Raw genomic sequence first — 17,341 nt, 5'->3', positions numbered from 1 at the left:
GAGTGTTTACTTTCTTGAGCAGGTCCACTCTAGTATTCAGGTCGGACCGGAGACCGGGTTCGAGCTAGGTTCAGAAAAGTACTGTTGTGCAGATCTTGCATAAACAAATACTTTCAAGACTTATCAATGTTGTAAAGCGTTCCACAAAAGATAATGTGAAATTGTGTTTTGTTAATGCACCAACCTCATTGATGGGCATAAAAGAAAACATGGTTGTTCTATGCTTTTTTTTTTCCTTAATCTCAAATTAATTATTTTAATTAATTAATTAACGTTTTGATGATAACAAACTTAAATTTTTTTATTGATAATTTTAGTATTTTGAGGTGTCCACGTAGAACTCGAAACAAAGATTCAAACATTTTTGAATTACTCAAATTGAAGCTCAAAACAAATAAATTATGGATAAAACAAATTGGAATAAAAAATACACGAAGTGGATAATATAGTAGTAAAAAAAACAAAAAGAAAAAAAAAACTATATATATATATATATTAAGCTGCCGTTGTGGTTTTAAAAAATAAAATAAAAAAATAATCGAATAGTTACTGACCTGTGTCAGTTTTATTTAAAATAAATAAATAAAATCATGATTTTTCTCAAAGTAGCCATTGGAATTTTTTTTAATATATTATTATTATTATTACTATTATTATTATGTTAATTAAATTTCAACCTTTAATTCAAATTCCTTCTTAATCTAATGGCCTAAATCTATGATTTCAAAAAGAGTGGATAATCAAATTTTGGCTCACAATTTTATAAGAAAAATTCTTACAAAATAAAGTCCATGAATGGCTTAGAGACATAAAAATTACAATGAGCTCAAGATCTTTGAAATAGGTGATCTTATGTTAATTTTACATCCTCCGTTTTCTATTGCATCTGTTGATATAATCGATGAACATAGTGCAGCCTGAATTTCATTTTTGAATCACGAACTAGAAGCTATTGTCTTCTTCTGTTTTTTTGTTGTTTGAAGAGATTTTCTCAGAAAATTGTTCAGTCTTGGCATGTTTTTTTAGGTTACTTCAGATTTTGTCTAGAATTTTTAGCAATCAGAATATATCATTGGATGAACTTTTCTTTTGTCTGTTTGATCTTCAAGCAACTTTTCAGGAAAATTGATAGAATTTAAGTATTCCCAGTTCCTCCAGCGATTTGCTTCCTCCAGCGATTTTCTTCTGGAAAACTTTATTTTCCTGAGAATTATTTCCTATCGTTTGAAGCAAGTGTGAAAAGGGGTGGTCAATTTCTATGATTGGAAAGGGAAATAGAAGAGTGTGATGGTATTGGGAGGACTGCTGATAATGTGATGGTATTGGGAGGACTGCTGATAATTCCAAATGCACAGTTCGACGACATTGATGGATGGAGACGTGAAGTTCTATTAAGCTGAAATTTTCAATAAGATACAATTTTTAAAAAAAGTAGGATTTAGAGGGTACAATTTCACTTGTTGACAGTTTAAGGGAATAATTTTTACCATGAAAAGTTTGATCTAATTTTTAGATTGGAAAATTTAGAGGTCCAATTATAACTACTATACATCACGCGTGGTTTGTAGCTCAATAAATTTCACACAGCAAAATTGAACTTTTAAAATATTTTAGAATATATTAGACATTACAATTATCTTGATACAATTAGTCAAAGGATCATAGAATTCAACTAGAGCTAATACAGCTAATCAAAAAAAGAATTGAATAGATCAACCATGCAAAATTATAATGGCTGATATTAAGATAAACCTAATGAAACTAACCTAAAATTTATTACTTATTTCTGAAGTTTACTTTTCCTAAACATTCAATCAACAATTCCAATAGAATCTCTATTTACATGGTTATGAAATCTAAAAGTGTATATAACATATAAATAGAGGACCTATATAAAACTAATGAAAAGCATCAAATTTCAGGCTTTTTTCCAAAGCAATAGGCAACTCAGTCTTCTCATGGGAATGATATTGACAAGGAAACGGGTCACTTCGCTTCATGATCAATCAGACCGTCAACAGTCAACACCACATATATTTTACAGACAATTCTGGGTTTCAACAACCTACATATTACATTACAACTCAATTTCATTGGATTCAGAAAGAGAGGGAGGAAAAGAAAACAATGACAAGGACTCAATCCACAAGCAAAACTCAACGGTCATCTAAATCAATAAAGGGGGAAGGTGGAATTACAAGTCCCTGAAGGGAGGAGGCATGGGATAAATAAAAATATTACAGAGACATTATTCGTTTCTTTTCCCCACAAGAATTACAATTGAGATTAGCAAATGCTTTTTGTTTTTTTGTTTTTTTTGGTTCTTTTTTGATCCCACTACCACGTGCAGAGGGTTAGCTCTCGGCTACTCATAGCTAGTAGAGTACCAAAAAGGAATTGGCGAAAACAACGAGCTGACAATTGAATAAAGAAACCAGAAAAAAAAAAAAAAAAAAAAAAACTTTTCCTGCTTTTACCACATCATATTCGACTCTAAAACCCACCTTTTTCAACACACCAATCAATCAGTCACCTTGCCAGCAGTAAAGCTGACGGATGTTTCCTGAAGCTGCAAAAAAAAAAAAAAAAAAAAAAAAAAAAAAAAAAAAAAAAGATAAAACACAGCCAAAATAAGCCATTTAAAAACGTATCGTATCATCCTACATGTTGCACTAACAAACAGGCAAAACACATCACAGATTCAAACAGAAGCCATAAACGTATTTACTTCAATACAACAGATGAAGCTCTGATTCAATAAACGTCTCTATCCAAGGCTATGAAAATGAGCTTAATATATCTATCTAGTTTCTAGCTGGTCGGTCATTATCTCCTTTACTCAATACCTCAAATTACAACCTCAGGAATTTGAGAGGCCTAACCTCTCCCAGTAACTGTTACTCCCTTCGGCTGACAATCTGATCGGCCAATAAACTTTGTGCATGCAAGGAAGAAGACATGGGATTAAATGCATGAGTTAGAGGGGAGAGTGAGTTATTCATCAGAGAGTATATTTTGCAAGTGCGGTAGTGGGCCCCTCACCAGTAGTTCTCAATTGGGAGGTTGTATATGTAAGAGAGTTGTAAGAAGGAGATGGGCAAGGTAGTAAGTTACTGTTCTGTGGAGTCTAACCTTTCTGTGTTTACTCTTACTCAGTATATGATGATAGAATTCTATCAGTTGGTATCACGTATCAAAATTCTATACTGGTACACCCAAAGGAAAGAAAAGGGAAAATATATGGGATGCAGTGGAATCAAGCTCTGGAGTGGTGGCAGAAAAGATTAATAAGAATCCAATGGAAAGCATGCAGTGGAAGTAAGCCAACGTAAGAAAAGATCAAAGAGTACATCAAAGATCTCTCATGGTGCCAATGGGGTAAAAACAGGCGAAGGGAAAGGAATTGGTGAATGTGGGGATCCTAGATCTTTTTCATCTAGGGGAAGGCAAAGATAAGATTTGGTGGAAGGTTGATAGCACTAAATTCTCTTATATCCAATTGGAGAAGTATTTTGTAACTTCATTTGGATAGGCTTTTTTTGTATATTTCATGCTATCAATGAAATTTTTTTCCTATCAAAGAGAAAACAAAAAAAGAATTTGTTTCCTATCAAAGAGAAAACAAAAAAAGGGTCATATCAACTGCTCGGTGGTTAATTCTGTATCGAATTTCAAAGTCCCAAAAAAGGTCAAGTTCTTCCTCTGGACTATCTTTCACATAAGCTTAAATACTTCAGAAAATGTAGAAAGACACTTTCCTACTTGGCATCTTTCTCCCTCTTTTTGTTGTCTATGTGGCAGAAATGAAGAAACTATGGTTCATATTTTCTTGCATTGTCCTTTGGCTCATAAGGGATGGTCTTTTATTTCTTCCATGATGGATATCTCCTTCTGTTTGCCTCTTAAGATCGATGACTGGTTATTGGAATTTTTTTGTGGTAACCTTTTAAAGGGCAAAGCTCAAATTATTTGGAGTTGTGCAGCACGGTCCTTAATATGGGGACTTTGGAGGGAGCGTAATACTAGGTTTTCTTAGGGAAAAAAACCTCTTGAGGATTCTTTTTGAAATACACATACAACACACAAGGGCAGCCCAGTTGGCAAGGGTTTGGAGGGTAGCTCAGTTGGCAAGGGCGAGGAGTCCTTTGGTCATATTGGATTAGAGGTCTTAAGTTCGAATCTTCTAGTGAACTTAATACCAAAAAAGCCCTTATGTATCCTGAATCCGGGCCTTGGGGCTGGCGCAGGTGCCCCAGGTATAGAGGAGCAAAGCTCCGACTCCCAGTTATCCAAACAATAATATACAACATACTGCTTCTTGGTGGATTACAAATCACGAGAAATTCTTTTGTAACTATAGGTTCAACTCAATTGTGAAGGATTGGAAAGGGACTATTGTTTAGTTCTTTTTTTGTTTTTTTCTTTTAGAAGAAACAAGGAACTTGTATTCATAACAAAAGAGCCCAGACAAAGGGGGAACAACCTAATGGAGGAGGGTAGAGAGAACCCTCCCCTAAGCTCTATCCAATCACTCATTTCCAATCTTGAATAAGTAAACAAGATTGTAGTTACAAAAAAATTCCTCCGGGATAATGCCCACCAAGAAGCTATATGTTTTATATTCACACAAAAAGAATCAATCAAAGTCATCTTATCTTCAACAAAATGGCTGTTTCTTTCTTTCCAGATGTGCCGCACTGCTCCATAGAACCACCGCCTTACTCTTTAGATTCCCCCCATCGAAGCCTTCAGAAATAAAGACGACTATTGTTTAGTTGTTGGGGGAGGGTTTTCTCAACCCTTGGCCGATAGTTGGCTTTCTCTTTTGTTTCGATTTAAATACTCCCCATGTATCACTACAATCACCCTCCTCCCGAAAATCATTTTCTCTACCAACACCCTTCTAGACTATTGACCTCTCCCAGTCGTGCAAAGCCAAAGCCTAATATTTCTGGGGATTTCATTCAAATCAAGTCCACATGTTCTAGGTTTGTGCATAAAGTACAAAGGGGTATATTATCCGGCTCATGTGTGGCAATAAATTAAGAAGAATGGAAGACTTTGTTAATATATGGAGTAGAAGTATTCTAATACTTGGATTAAGAGAAAATGACAGAATTTCCCATAGCAAGGTTGGTCAGGAAGAAGTGACAAACCTACCTATGTTAAGCTTGTTCATGATGATCTCAGTCCAATTCTATATGTAATTATTTATACTTAAGATTAACTTAATCAGGATTATTGAGCCCGATATAGTTTGCAAATTATTTAGTAAATTTTCAACAAATTAATGAAAAAAAAAATCTACTTTTTCTAAGAAAGGTTTCATTTTCATATATAATTTTTTGATATCTACATCCATGAGTGTAAACTTTTCAAAAAATCAATAAAAAGCCTGCTTCTTCCAAAATAAGATTTGATCTTCATTCATAGTTTTTTCATATTGTTGGTTTTTTTCATATCCATGAGAATACAGTTTCCAATTGCTTCTAAGAAAGGTTTGATCTTCATTCATAATTTTTTGATATTTTTTGATATTGTGATAATAATGAAGTTTTGGGCTATAGCTTACATGCAGATCAATAGTCTATCTTTGCAGCAAAATATTCTTAAATAAAAGTACTCAAAAATGGATAATTATCATTCACGTCTCTGATGTATATACATGCAAAGAAAAGAAAGGAACAATACCATATAGCCAGTCTTTGAAGTATACATGAAGTGCAGATGATAGTTCTCGCTTGCGGTTCTCTTCAAGTGGGGTTTCTCTCAGTATTTGCTTTACTTCCCCCAAATTCCTTTTCTGAGGGGGAAAAATATAATGAGTCCATTATAAGAGGTAATTGAAACCAACACCGTGAAAATGAAGGCCAAATAAGGACAAATTTTAATGCAATTGTTTTACAATTTTTCACGTGCCAATGCAAGCTTAGAAAATCAGCAAGGTTTGTTGAACATACATTTCTCTCAAGAGATGCCAAGTAAACATCTGGTAATGGGAATGGATTGCAGTCAGTAGATCCGGAAAATTCACCACAAACCCAGTCTGGGAGCTGCAACAGTAGATAGAGCACCATAAGAAAAATGTAAAATAATATTTCCCATCCAAACAAAAAAAAAATGCAGATTTACTGACTCCAGTAGGCTGCACCCTAAGGTAAAAACAAATGCTTGCATGAAAAATTAAGAAAAAAATACTGCCCTCTGTAAGTTTTCCTCCCTAAAAGAAACGGCCTACCAAAAAATTTGTGAACTGATCAGGGTCCAGACATGTAGCAGTCTCAGTTTGTACATCAGAGACACCTGCAGGATGAGATAATGAATCATGTGGGTCTACCACTCCAAGGGCGAGTGGTTCATCCCATCTATTCAGAGCTGCCTGAATGCCAACTTCAGTCATATGGTCTCCTAATTGAGAGTAAAATGTATTATATGGTGCCACCTGCCATGAGATAAAAGAATCCATGTTAACTAAAATTAAAGGAAATCCGAAAATTTCAAAGAGCAAGATTGAATAATGACTCACCTGCAGCTTATGATTATCACCAACAATCAGTGGTCGTTGATTTACCCCCAAAAAGAACAAACACTCTCGACAGTTTGCAATGCAGACTCTTTTTGCAACTGTAATTAAATGAACACGCTCACAGTGTTCTACTCTTACAGCCTGAAAAAGAAAAATATACATTCGAGACATGATGGATTTTTTTGTTTTTCCTTTTTTTTTTTTTTTTGGCAAAGGAAAAATGCCAATATTAGGAATAAAATAATAATAAGAAGAATATCATTTCCATCTAGCACGTGTAAAATGTAATCACTAATCAGTGTTTTCAAAGCGCAAGGCGAACTTTAAGGCGACAAGCTTCTTAATCGCCTTGAGCCGAGAGGCGACAAAAAGGCATCACTAGATGAAGCAAGGCACACTTAATAGATTAATTAATGAACATTATTTATAATAACAATAGGTAAAAATAAATACTCAATTGTGATAATATTAACAAAAACCATTTATATTTAAATAAGAATAAACTCAAATAATTAAACAATAGAGATATTTGAACAGAAAAATTTAGAGATAGATTTATTTTTAAAATATAGTTAAAAAATAGTGCTCTGGCCAAAGAATAGGCTGTTTAGTGATGTAAACCCTAAACAACAGGCTGTAATACAAGTATTCAATCGGTTGTAATTGGTAGCAAAAGTAAAAAATACGAAAGAAGCAAGCAAACCACCAGCCAACCTTCAGAGGATCGGCCCCTGCCTTTAGGCTGTTTCTCCCCTCTTTTCATCAATTCATCTGTTTCTTTTTAAAAACTAAAAAAAAAAAAAAGAAAACAGTTTCCTTTTGTAGTCTTTTTTTGGTGCGAAAGGCACTTTTCATTAATGGTAGCAAAAGTACAAAAGTATGGAAGAAGCAAGCAAACCACCAGCCAACCTTCAGAGGAGAAGAATACTAAAACTGCTCCAGTTGGCACAATTCAAAGTACTCACGGGAGGATCTTCAACAATTCTCTTTACCTTTCCAACCAAGCTTCCAAAAGCCTAGTGAAATTGCATAGAACCAAAGATTTTTTTTTTTTTTTATAAACCAAGCTTTATTGAGAAACAATGAAAGAGACAAAGACAACAGAGGCAAACAAAAGATAGCACAAAGACAGGGCATACACAGACAGCCCACGACGAGAATCAGAAGACTAACTATACAAGAAGGGACCCCAATTGAGAATAAGAATAAAAATCCTTAGTAACAGACTGCCCAAACAGAGGCGAACCTAGCAAGCGACCAAACTATCACGGGAGGCCTCTCCTGATCTCCTGATCCCTAAAAGTTTTGTTGTTAGTAAAAATTCAAATAAAAAAACTTTAGCTTTCATTCCAAGAAAAAAAGCCTCAAAGAAGCTGATCAACAACCTCAAAGACGTTTCAGGGGAAAACACTAATTGACTGAAGACATTGAAAAAATCGAAGAGCAATGATGAGGTGGTTTTACAAGGTTATGAAGAACAAATTTTAGAACTAATGGTTATTGTATGTTCTCAGTAGTTTGATGTATATAACAATCTTTAATGTTTAAAAATTTTAGGGTATACATATATATATTATTCTTATTATTATAATAGTGTGCCTCGCACTTCACTCAGGCGACGCCTTTTTGTCGCCTCTCACCTTGAGGCGATCAGGAGACTTGTTGTCTTGGACTGCGCCTTGCGCTTTGAAAACCTGAAGAAACAAATACAAAAGGGAAGCCCAAAGCCAAGGGGCACACAAAAAGATAGCCCACAAACTAAGTTCAAAGGTTAACTATACAATAAGGGACTCCAATTCAGAGAAATAAGACCTAAAGTGTAAGAACGAAGACATGAAAGTAAAACTCCTTGGAGCTCAAGTGTCTGATAAATACCATCCCAGTTGGTAGTAAGTCTAACATTTTGAAGCTACCATTAGAGATCTTCATCTCCCTACATTAACGACTCTTTTGAAACTTAAGGCTTGGTTAGTTATCATACATTTCCCAATAGTTTCTCATGGCCCAATCTATTGTTAGGTGATATAACCTTGAGAAGGCCTCTCCCTACTGGGCTTCTTCTAGCAATAATCTTGTCAAGAGGCTTTGGAAGTCCATCACCTTGGCATCTTGTGAGCAAAAGGCTTTCGAATGCAATGGAGAAGATGGATTAGGGGTTGTATCTCATCTACCAATTTCTTCATAATGATCAACGGGAGACCTAAAGTTCATGGCAACTAGAAGAGGCCTTAGGCAAGGTGATGCCCTCTCACCCTTCCCCTTCATACTAATAGTCTACTGTTTTAGTAGGTTGCTATCACATGCTGCTGAATCTCATTTGATTAAGGGCTGTTTTGTGGGAAATAGCACTTTGGAAGTCCATCACCTGATGATTCTATTCTTTTTTCTCTTCAAAGAACAAGCTTCATCTCAACAACCTTTCCAACACCATAAGGATCTTTGAAGAAGCATCCAGTCTCAACATCAACCTTCAAAAATCCGAAATGATTGACATCAATATTGAGGACTCAGAAGTAAACCAGTTGGCAGCTTGGTTTGTGTGTAGAAATGGTGCCCGACCAAATACATGCTTAGGCCTTCCTTTAAATGGTAAGCAACACATCTTCCTTTTAGGATCCCATGTTGGACAAGGTTAGGAAGAAACTTAGTTGTTGGGAGCACTCTTCTAAATCCAAAGGTGGAAGACTTACCCTTATAGAAACCACGCTCTCAAACCTAGGAAGAAACTTAGTTCTTGGGAGCACTCTTCTAAATCCAAAGGTGGAAGACTTACCCTTATAGAAGCCACGCTCTCAAACCTCCATCTTCATTACCTTTCCATCCCATCAAAGAGGGCAAAAGAATTAGAGAGACTTATCCAGAACTTCTTATAGAAAAGCAACAAAGATAGAGAGGGAAAAAGCTTGGTCAATTGGACAAGGTCAGTAACCTATGGTCTATGCATGAAGGTGGACTCGGCATATGTAACATCAAATCTAAGAACAAAGCTCTTCTCGACAAATGGATTTCGCGTTATTTGGTGGAGGATAATGCCCTTTGGCAGAAGGTGATAGATGTAAAATATGGGCCTTTTGTTCAACATCCCTGACAAAAAGCCTCTTCAATAGCTAAAGCACATGGGCTATGGAAGAAAATTCTAAAGCTACAGACTTTGATCTTTGACAAGATATCCATCAAAGTGGGTGATAGTAAACCCACAGCTTTTTTAAAGGATTCTTGGCTGAGTAAGGATCCCCTATACAGCACTCACCCTCTCCTTTTCGAATTGGCAGCTGACAAGTTGATCACAGTAGATGAAATGTGGTCTAAACAGATTCTGAAATTGATCATGGGACCTTCGGTTTCGGAGAAATCTAAAAGATTCGAACTTGCATAATTAGCATCACTCCTTCAGATATTGGCTTATAAACAGCCTTCTGTGAACCAGGACACATACATATGGAGCTTGGAATCCTCAGGCCTCTTCTCGACCAGCTCATTGAACCAGGAGTTGTCTACTACCTCCCCAAATGAAGAAGCTCCCATATTATACAAGTCCATATGGAGCGATCAATGCTAAAGTTTTTCCTATGCGAGGTTAGCCAAAAAGCCACTAATACGCATGATAAATTGCAATAGAGAATGCCATACATGCAAATCTCCCCTCATTGGTGTGTTCTCTATAAAGAAAAGGGAATCACAGGGCCATCTATTTACAACATGTATCCTCTCAATGAAATTTTGAAATATAATCCTCTTAACCTTTGGATGGCACACACCTCTACCTTTTGAAGCTAGCAGTCCATTGACATACCTTCTCACGGGCCGCCCTTTCACTAAGGAGAAAAAGCTTCTAGGAATGCACTTCGTTCAAGCCAGTTTTTGGTCTATTTGGATTGAAAGAAATCATCAGATTTTCCAAGGAAAAGAGCTCCCCTTCAATCGTATCTCTGAATCCGTTGTTTTTTTGGTTGCATCACAGTGTAAATGTTCTCTTTTCCATCATTATAGTTCTACAGATTTAGTATCCAATTGGAGATGTTTATTGTATTTCCCGTGGATAGGGATTCACCCTTTTGTACCCCTTTCATATCCCTAATTTCATATATCAATGAAATTGTTTCTCATTCAAAAAAAAATAAAAAATCTTCTCAAGAGGCATTGTTACTCCCAAACTTACTTATTTCATCAGATGTTTACATTGGGTGATAAACTTTCAAGGACTTCCACCTGCCCTTGATCTTTAAATAGTGAATCAACCATACTTTTTCAACTCCATGCTCGTTGATGACAAGTACAAAATGGATCTCTCTTCCATGTAAAATTCGCGTTTAGAATCTAAAGCCATGTTTCTTTTTCTTAAATTACCCAAACAGCCAAAAGCTTCACTATCTTAAAATTCTAAGTCTATATGTATATATAAGTAAATGAAAATAGAATAAATTACTCAATTATTCAGCTTACACGAAAAAACAGACACCGTGGAAGAAAATAAAATGAAAAGGAAACCAAGAGTTTGTTACCACATTGTCCATCATATTGACCCAAGGCTAAGGAGAGGTCATGATAATTGTGTCACAACCACACTCATCAACTGTCCACTCCAGATACTAAGAGTATGTTTAACTTCCTAAGTGATTTTGGAGGGCTAAAAGTGTTTTTTTTTTTAATCTTCAATATTTGGTAACAAATAAAACTCACATTTTAAAAAATAAGATTGACAACATATTGTTTCTTTTTTATGAAACAGATATTTCATTGATGATATGAAATATACAAAAGGTCACATGGTTGATTACAAGAAAGCCTTCCAACTTGTAATAAGATCATTAAGAGGGTAGTTGTTGAAAGGGGAGTCGAAGCATTTACACCAACTAAGAACTACAATAACTCAAAAAAAATTTCAAAAGAGAGATAACATATTGTTAATAAACACTTGAAAGTTATTTCTCAAAAAAAAGTTTTATCTGAAAACCAACTTTCAAGATAAAATGAAAGAATACAAAGAGCATATAAAAAATAACCTAACAAAAGGAGCCATCAAGAAGCAAAACTAACCATACAAAGAAGGGTTCCAATCCAAAAAGATAAGGCCCAAAGGATAATTACACAAAATCTTAGTAACACAAGGGACCACACCTCCTCCTACTACCTCTCCTCCATCCCATCAAAATTATCCTATTTCTCTAACAAAATAAAAAATTATCCTATTTCTCTAACAAAATCCCCAAACAACTGCAAAGAATGTACAGCACCAAATAACATGACCCTTATCATGAAAGGGGGGCTGGAAGAGCACCTCCATCATTGACAACGACTCTCTGCTTCGGGCCCAACTTACACAAAGGTTTCCAAGAAACAAGTCCAAATCAAACTAGTAAAAGGGCAACTCTCAAGAATGTTATCAAATCATCTACATAATTGATCAGGAATACTTTCAAATCACTTTATGGTAATTTGACATTTCTAGAATCACGGTTACATGTAGTGCAACCAAACAAACTTATGATTAAAATCGCTTTTTGAGAAAATATAACCATACCAATATCGAAATGATAAAGAATCAAAATGAAAATCAATCAGAATGGCAAATGTTATTTCTTTGATGTTGCTACTACAAAATTTTTGGCATCGAAATCAGAAACCTATTTATATAGTTTACTAAAACTGTCTTAAACCAGAATAGGAATTAGATTACTAGAAGACCAGACCCCTTTCTTCTTTCAAGCTAATTACAAATACATGGATGGATGTACTTGATGATCCTATTTTAAGGAAGTAATATGGAGAAAGAAACAACCAAGGAAACGACAAGAAGGCGATAAGCTACTTGTGCTGCTTTAGAAAGTCAAAAATTTCATAAAGTCACTCTCTCCCACCTTTTCTATTGATACTTAGAAGTAGGGCAGCCCGCATTATGTTTGGCACCCCTTGCCACATCATCACGACTTTGGCCATTCCCCTGAATTAAACAGGCCTAAGTGCCACTTTTATTACAATTACAATTACTTTAAGAAAAGAAAAAGTTCCCTTTATAAAGAGTGTTTAAACTACAAGGTATGTCAAACTCATCCTAAATAGACATTAAATGCCACAATCACATTACACATCATGTACATAATCAAATTCAAACCACCAAAATATACTCGGCAAAGATATATAAACTAGGCATCTGTTCCATTCATGAAGATACAGGTGAAATAGCTCCCCCACCTAATATTATACAAACATGACCAACAAACAATTTTTATCTGCCAGAAACAGCAAAATTTAGCAAAATGCAATTTTTATTACTAGTTATTACCTTTCCAACTGCTCCAAGAACAATAGTAGTATCAGAACATCCATATATTGTGGCATATCTCAAAGGTGCTAATATGTAAATGACGGACTCATGGCAGTTAAGCACCTGTAGCCACAAATAAAACATTACAATATAACGTTCAATTCACAAAGCACTCAGCAGATAAAAAAGAGGCAACATAACTCATGCATGATGCAAATCTGGGTCAAACTGAATTTCATACTCAAATAGGCATGACCCTCAATAAAATAATAAAAAAAAAAAAAAGATGATTGTTTTAACTCCAAATCTACAAAGATAGAGACTAGCTCATTAAGGTAAGCTACATAAATGTCCAAGAGCTCATGAAGAAGTCTCAAGGCAGCCGTCCAATGTTTAAAAAGATAGAAACAACTAACATATTGTTATAAACTTATAAATAATGACATCATATCCAGAGACGGCTCACAGATGAAAACAAAATTTTAACACTGCCAACTTCAAGATATTATACTACTACTTTACCTTTCTCATTGCCTCCATGAGGCTAGGGTCTCAAATAAACTTTGCCTCATTCATTTCCAACTTCATAAATACCTCTTGATTTTAATCAAACGCTAACTGGCATTACCACTTGCCCATACATGAAGAAGAGAGTTTGGAAATTAGTTTTTGGTTCAGAAGTCGTAATGAAGGAACAATACAATGCATATAAATAACAGCAGTATCGAGAAATATGAAGCTTCACTAATAATACGAGCCATTTTAGCTTGATTATAACCCAAACACTTAAAGTAAACAACACAACATCTACCCTGATTGATACATTCGGTTGAAAATAAAATGATAGCCTTACAATAAAGAAACTAAACGATGACAAACCTTCACAGAAGAACCCTTGAGATCAGATGCTTGCTTCACAAGAGAGGACTTAGAAATTCCCTCAATATAACTAGGACCCCTAGTCATGCTGGAAGTCTTGTTCACCGAACTTGTGGATGCATCAGCCATAGCAACATCTTGGTCAGATGCACCAGATGGCCCATTTTCTTTAAGAGAAGCTCTCTCTGAAATATTTTCTAAAGCAGAAGCAATGTTCCGCAGAATCCAGTCCAACACTTGAGCTGCCGAAACAGGAACAGCAGGCATATCAGGATCTGAATTAGCAAAAAATGGAGCATGTTGACTCAGCTGAATTCCGTCAGATCCCTTATCACCAAATTGAACCAAAAATCCAAGGTGCTCAAATCTTTCCACAGATAAAACCTATGAGATTACATGAAAAAAAAAGTTCAATACAGTAGACTATTTTCAAGTAAAAACCAACAATGAATAAAAATAAATATATCTAATAAGAACAAAGAAAATTTTCGTCACCCATAATATTACAAATTTTCTAGGTTTAGAAGTGAGAATATTCAAACTAGCAAACAAGAAAGGCATCACAACTTCACAAGCATGCAAATAACGAGCGCCAATTTTGTAGACTTTGTTTTGCATCTATATCATCGTCTAAATCAGTTGGAGTCAGCTATAAAGCACTTTAGCACCTATAAACGAAGCAAACCTCTAACACACAGGAAATGCATTAAGCACATTTAAATTAAAAATTAAAATTAATCTGATAAACAAATAATTTGTAAGCCAAATGCTTTAACACATTTATATTTTCCCTGGTTTCCTATCAAAAAAAAAAACCAAAAACAAATGCAAATAATAAGACAAGCCCATATTAGATTAGACACATTGACCAAATCTTGAGTGACCATGTAAGAAAATTACAAAAGTTGACAAAAAGATTTAGTCTTGTGACCACAATGCAATAGCAGAGAAAATTAACTACATTTCAAAACAATTAGCTTTCCATAACCCTTTCATTTCAGAGCTAGCTTACAAGTTACAATAAACTTCACTGGTCATTGGAGGAAAAATTGGATAAAAGATTGAAACCAATCTTTAAAACCCAAAACATAATAATACCAATGTTTTAAAAGGCTTTTGAGGCTTACGCCTTGAGGCCCGCCTCTAGGCAAGGCTCTAACTTTTAGCCTCAAGTCTTACGCCTTCTTGGGACTATAAGAGGCTTACGCCTCGCATAGAAGAGGCTTACGCCTCTTTGAAAACACACTGAGGCTTAAAGTATACGCCTCGTGTAATGATTACAAGAATACTATTACTTTTTCCAATTCTTAAAAAATATCAAGGTTTTTTTTGTATGGAATCCTAAGCAGGAGTTGTAACAATTCAATCTATTACTACTTTTACTACCTAGACTTTAAAAATATTGAAGACAACAATTTATAGAATAAGTAAGTTCTATTGGTGATAATAGTAGTGATGTTATGATGTTTTTTTAGAATTTTTTTTGAGTGACAAGTAACAGGTGGATATTTTGATAATTTTATATAACTATTATGTTTGGTAATACTTGACCACACAAATTTAGGATTTGTTTAATTCTTTTAATTAAAATTGAGGCTTACGCTTCATACCGCCTTGAGGCTTACGCCTCGCCTTTTCAAGAGAAAAAGCCTCGAGGCCGCCTTTAGCCTTTTAAAACATTGAATAATACACAAGTATTTGCTTTCCTAATATCTCCTACTTCACCATGGTTGATTTCTACTTTTAAAGGATAACAAAGTAAAATATAAAAGGACAAACAGATAAAAAATAAAGAGAGTAGTATCCAAAGATTACAAACCAAAGACTCCTCGCCTTCCCCCTCCACAGTATCTGCCAAAAGTGAGAGAATGTTGGCCAAGTGCTTTTGTAAATATGATAACTGATGAGCTTCTTCATCAGCCTGCGATGGCATGAATCGACGGCTGTTGCTGCGCACAAGCTGCAGTGTGATGGAAGAAATTTGAGCTTATTTCAGCAGTTTGCTGATCATAAAGTGATTGATATCAGCATTTCTACCATACAGACATGAAGGGATAATTCTCACAAATGTGCAGGTACAATGAACCTGAGTGGTAAAGCATCTAAAATTGAACAATCAACTTCCTCGGTTACTTGCACATGTAAACACCTGCTTGTATGCATGGAAAGATAGAGGAAGCGATATTTCTACAATGCAGAAATGCTACTGTGAACAAGAAAAATTCAGCAGAACCAAAAGAAAACCATGTCCAGAAAAACAATCACAAGAAAGTATATGTGACACCAAATTTTATATACCGATTCCAATAAACTGAAGCACTTAATTCTTCCCACGTTATAATTTACTTTCACGTTATTTGAAATTAGTTAGCCTCATTACTAAACCCCAGGCAATACCTACGAAGAAACCAGCAAAAATGAGCAAATGAACCATCATATCGAATAAACTATTGAACCCTCTACAGTGAAACCCATAAAAGAGCTCGCCTACTACCAGCAGGATACGCAATTTATCGTCATCGATCAACATTTACACCCATTGAACTTTCTTCAATCCCAAGCTAAATATACAAAAATAACCCAGTACACCCCCAAGATCCACATTAGTGCTAAAAGCTCAGAGCAGTATGATTCACATTAAAAAAACACAACCCCAGGGCAAAAGTTTACCTGCAACGGCGAAAGAGCAGACAAATACCCATCGAAAGCAGAAGTTGAAGGCCAGACATCGGCAACAGCAGCGGAGTCTTTATGCGATCGTGGAAGCAACCTCTTATAAGACTGAATATACAAGAAGAGAACCAGATCGAGGACATCCACCCCAACAGAGTCAATCTCGTCCGGGGTAGCATTGACGAGCGGGTCGGAATCGGAGTGGAGAACGGAAGCAAGGGTATCAAGGACGAGGCGTGCATGGTCAATGGAGATCTGGAGTGATTCGGAAATGGCGGCAGAGTTAACCCGGTGGGTCGGGGAAGCGTCGACGAGCTTTTGCTTGAGTGGAATTAGGGTTTGGATGGGGTCGGAGAAGACGAGCTTGGGAATCGGGAGGAGGCCATGCTCGAAGGGCTCGCGGCGGGGACGAATCAGAGAAATTGGATCTTTCGGAGGCAATGAGGAAGATGGAGAGGGAGATTGGTCAGTGGGCTCGGTCATGGCGTTGGATAGAGAGAGTGAGCGCACAGAGCTTTGCGCAAATGGCAGATCTTTGAGAAACGAAAATAACAAAGAAGAGAAGATAGGGCGCGGTTACCTGCGGACGGATCTAGCACTCACACAAACGTGGATAAAGGTGATTGGTGAAGGAGAATTTGATGAACCATACGCAATGAAACGAGGCAGCCGGGTCTGGCGACTGATGCGGGGACCCACTTTATTATTTTTTTTTTGGAAATTTAAATGAAAAACCACAAATACTGCTTTGGGTTACATGTAGTAAAAAATTAAGACACTCGTGCCTCTTTTTTTTTACACTATCATTGCTTGATTGTAATTGTGATTAAGTCGTTTCGTAACGTTTTCGTTTATTGTTTCTTGTTTCTCGTTTCTAATTTTCTTAAGAAATTTAAGCATTTAATAATTAACTTTGTTTCTTGTTTCTCCTCTTTTGGAACATTCTCACAATTGTATAGAAATTTTGGGACCAACCAAAACAAATTTCTCCTTTATTG

The 17,341-nt window shown here is 35.8% G+C and overlaps 1 protein-coding gene across 2 annotated transcripts; it reads right to left on the bottom strand.

Moving 5' to 3' along the window:
- Nucleotides 1-1,970: 1,970 nt before the first annotated feature.
- LOC111025410 (uncharacterized) lies at nucleotides 1,971-16,885 on the bottom strand. Of its 2 annotated transcripts, XM_088120579.1 has the most exons (10): nucleotides 16,341-16,885; nucleotides 15,490-15,630; nucleotides 13,671-14,054; nucleotides 12,810-12,914; nucleotides 6,527-6,667; nucleotides 6,239-6,442; nucleotides 5,961-6,053; nucleotides 5,692-5,803; nucleotides 2,505-2,569; nucleotides 1,971-2,065 (listed from the first exon to the last, which is right to left on the bottom strand). In XM_088120579.1, exons 1-9 carry the CDS (start codon nucleotides 16,824-16,826, stop codon nucleotides 2,526-2,528), a joined length of 1,710 nt encoding a protein of 569 aa, XP_087976705.1. In that variant the 5' UTR covers nucleotides 16,827-16,885; the 3' UTR covers nucleotides 1,971-2,065; nucleotides 2,505-2,525. The 2 variants fall into 2 exon arrangements, with proteins under 2 accessions (XP_087976705.1, XP_087976697.1); XM_088120571.1 differs by having other exon boundaries at nucleotides 1,971-2,569.
- Nucleotides 16,886-17,341: the final 456 nt, after the last annotated feature.

This window comes from Momordica charantia (assembly GCF_013281855.1).
Source record: "Momordica charantia cultivar OHB3-1 chromosome 1 unlocalized genomic scaffold, Mcharantia_2.0 BLBB01000001.1, whole genome shotgun sequence".
Taxonomy (NCBI): Eukaryota; Viridiplantae; Streptophyta; class Magnoliopsida; order Cucurbitales; family Cucurbitaceae; genus Momordica; species Momordica charantia.
Note: the sequence above shows the minus strand (reverse complement) of the source record. Positions and strands in the feature narration are given on the sequence as shown.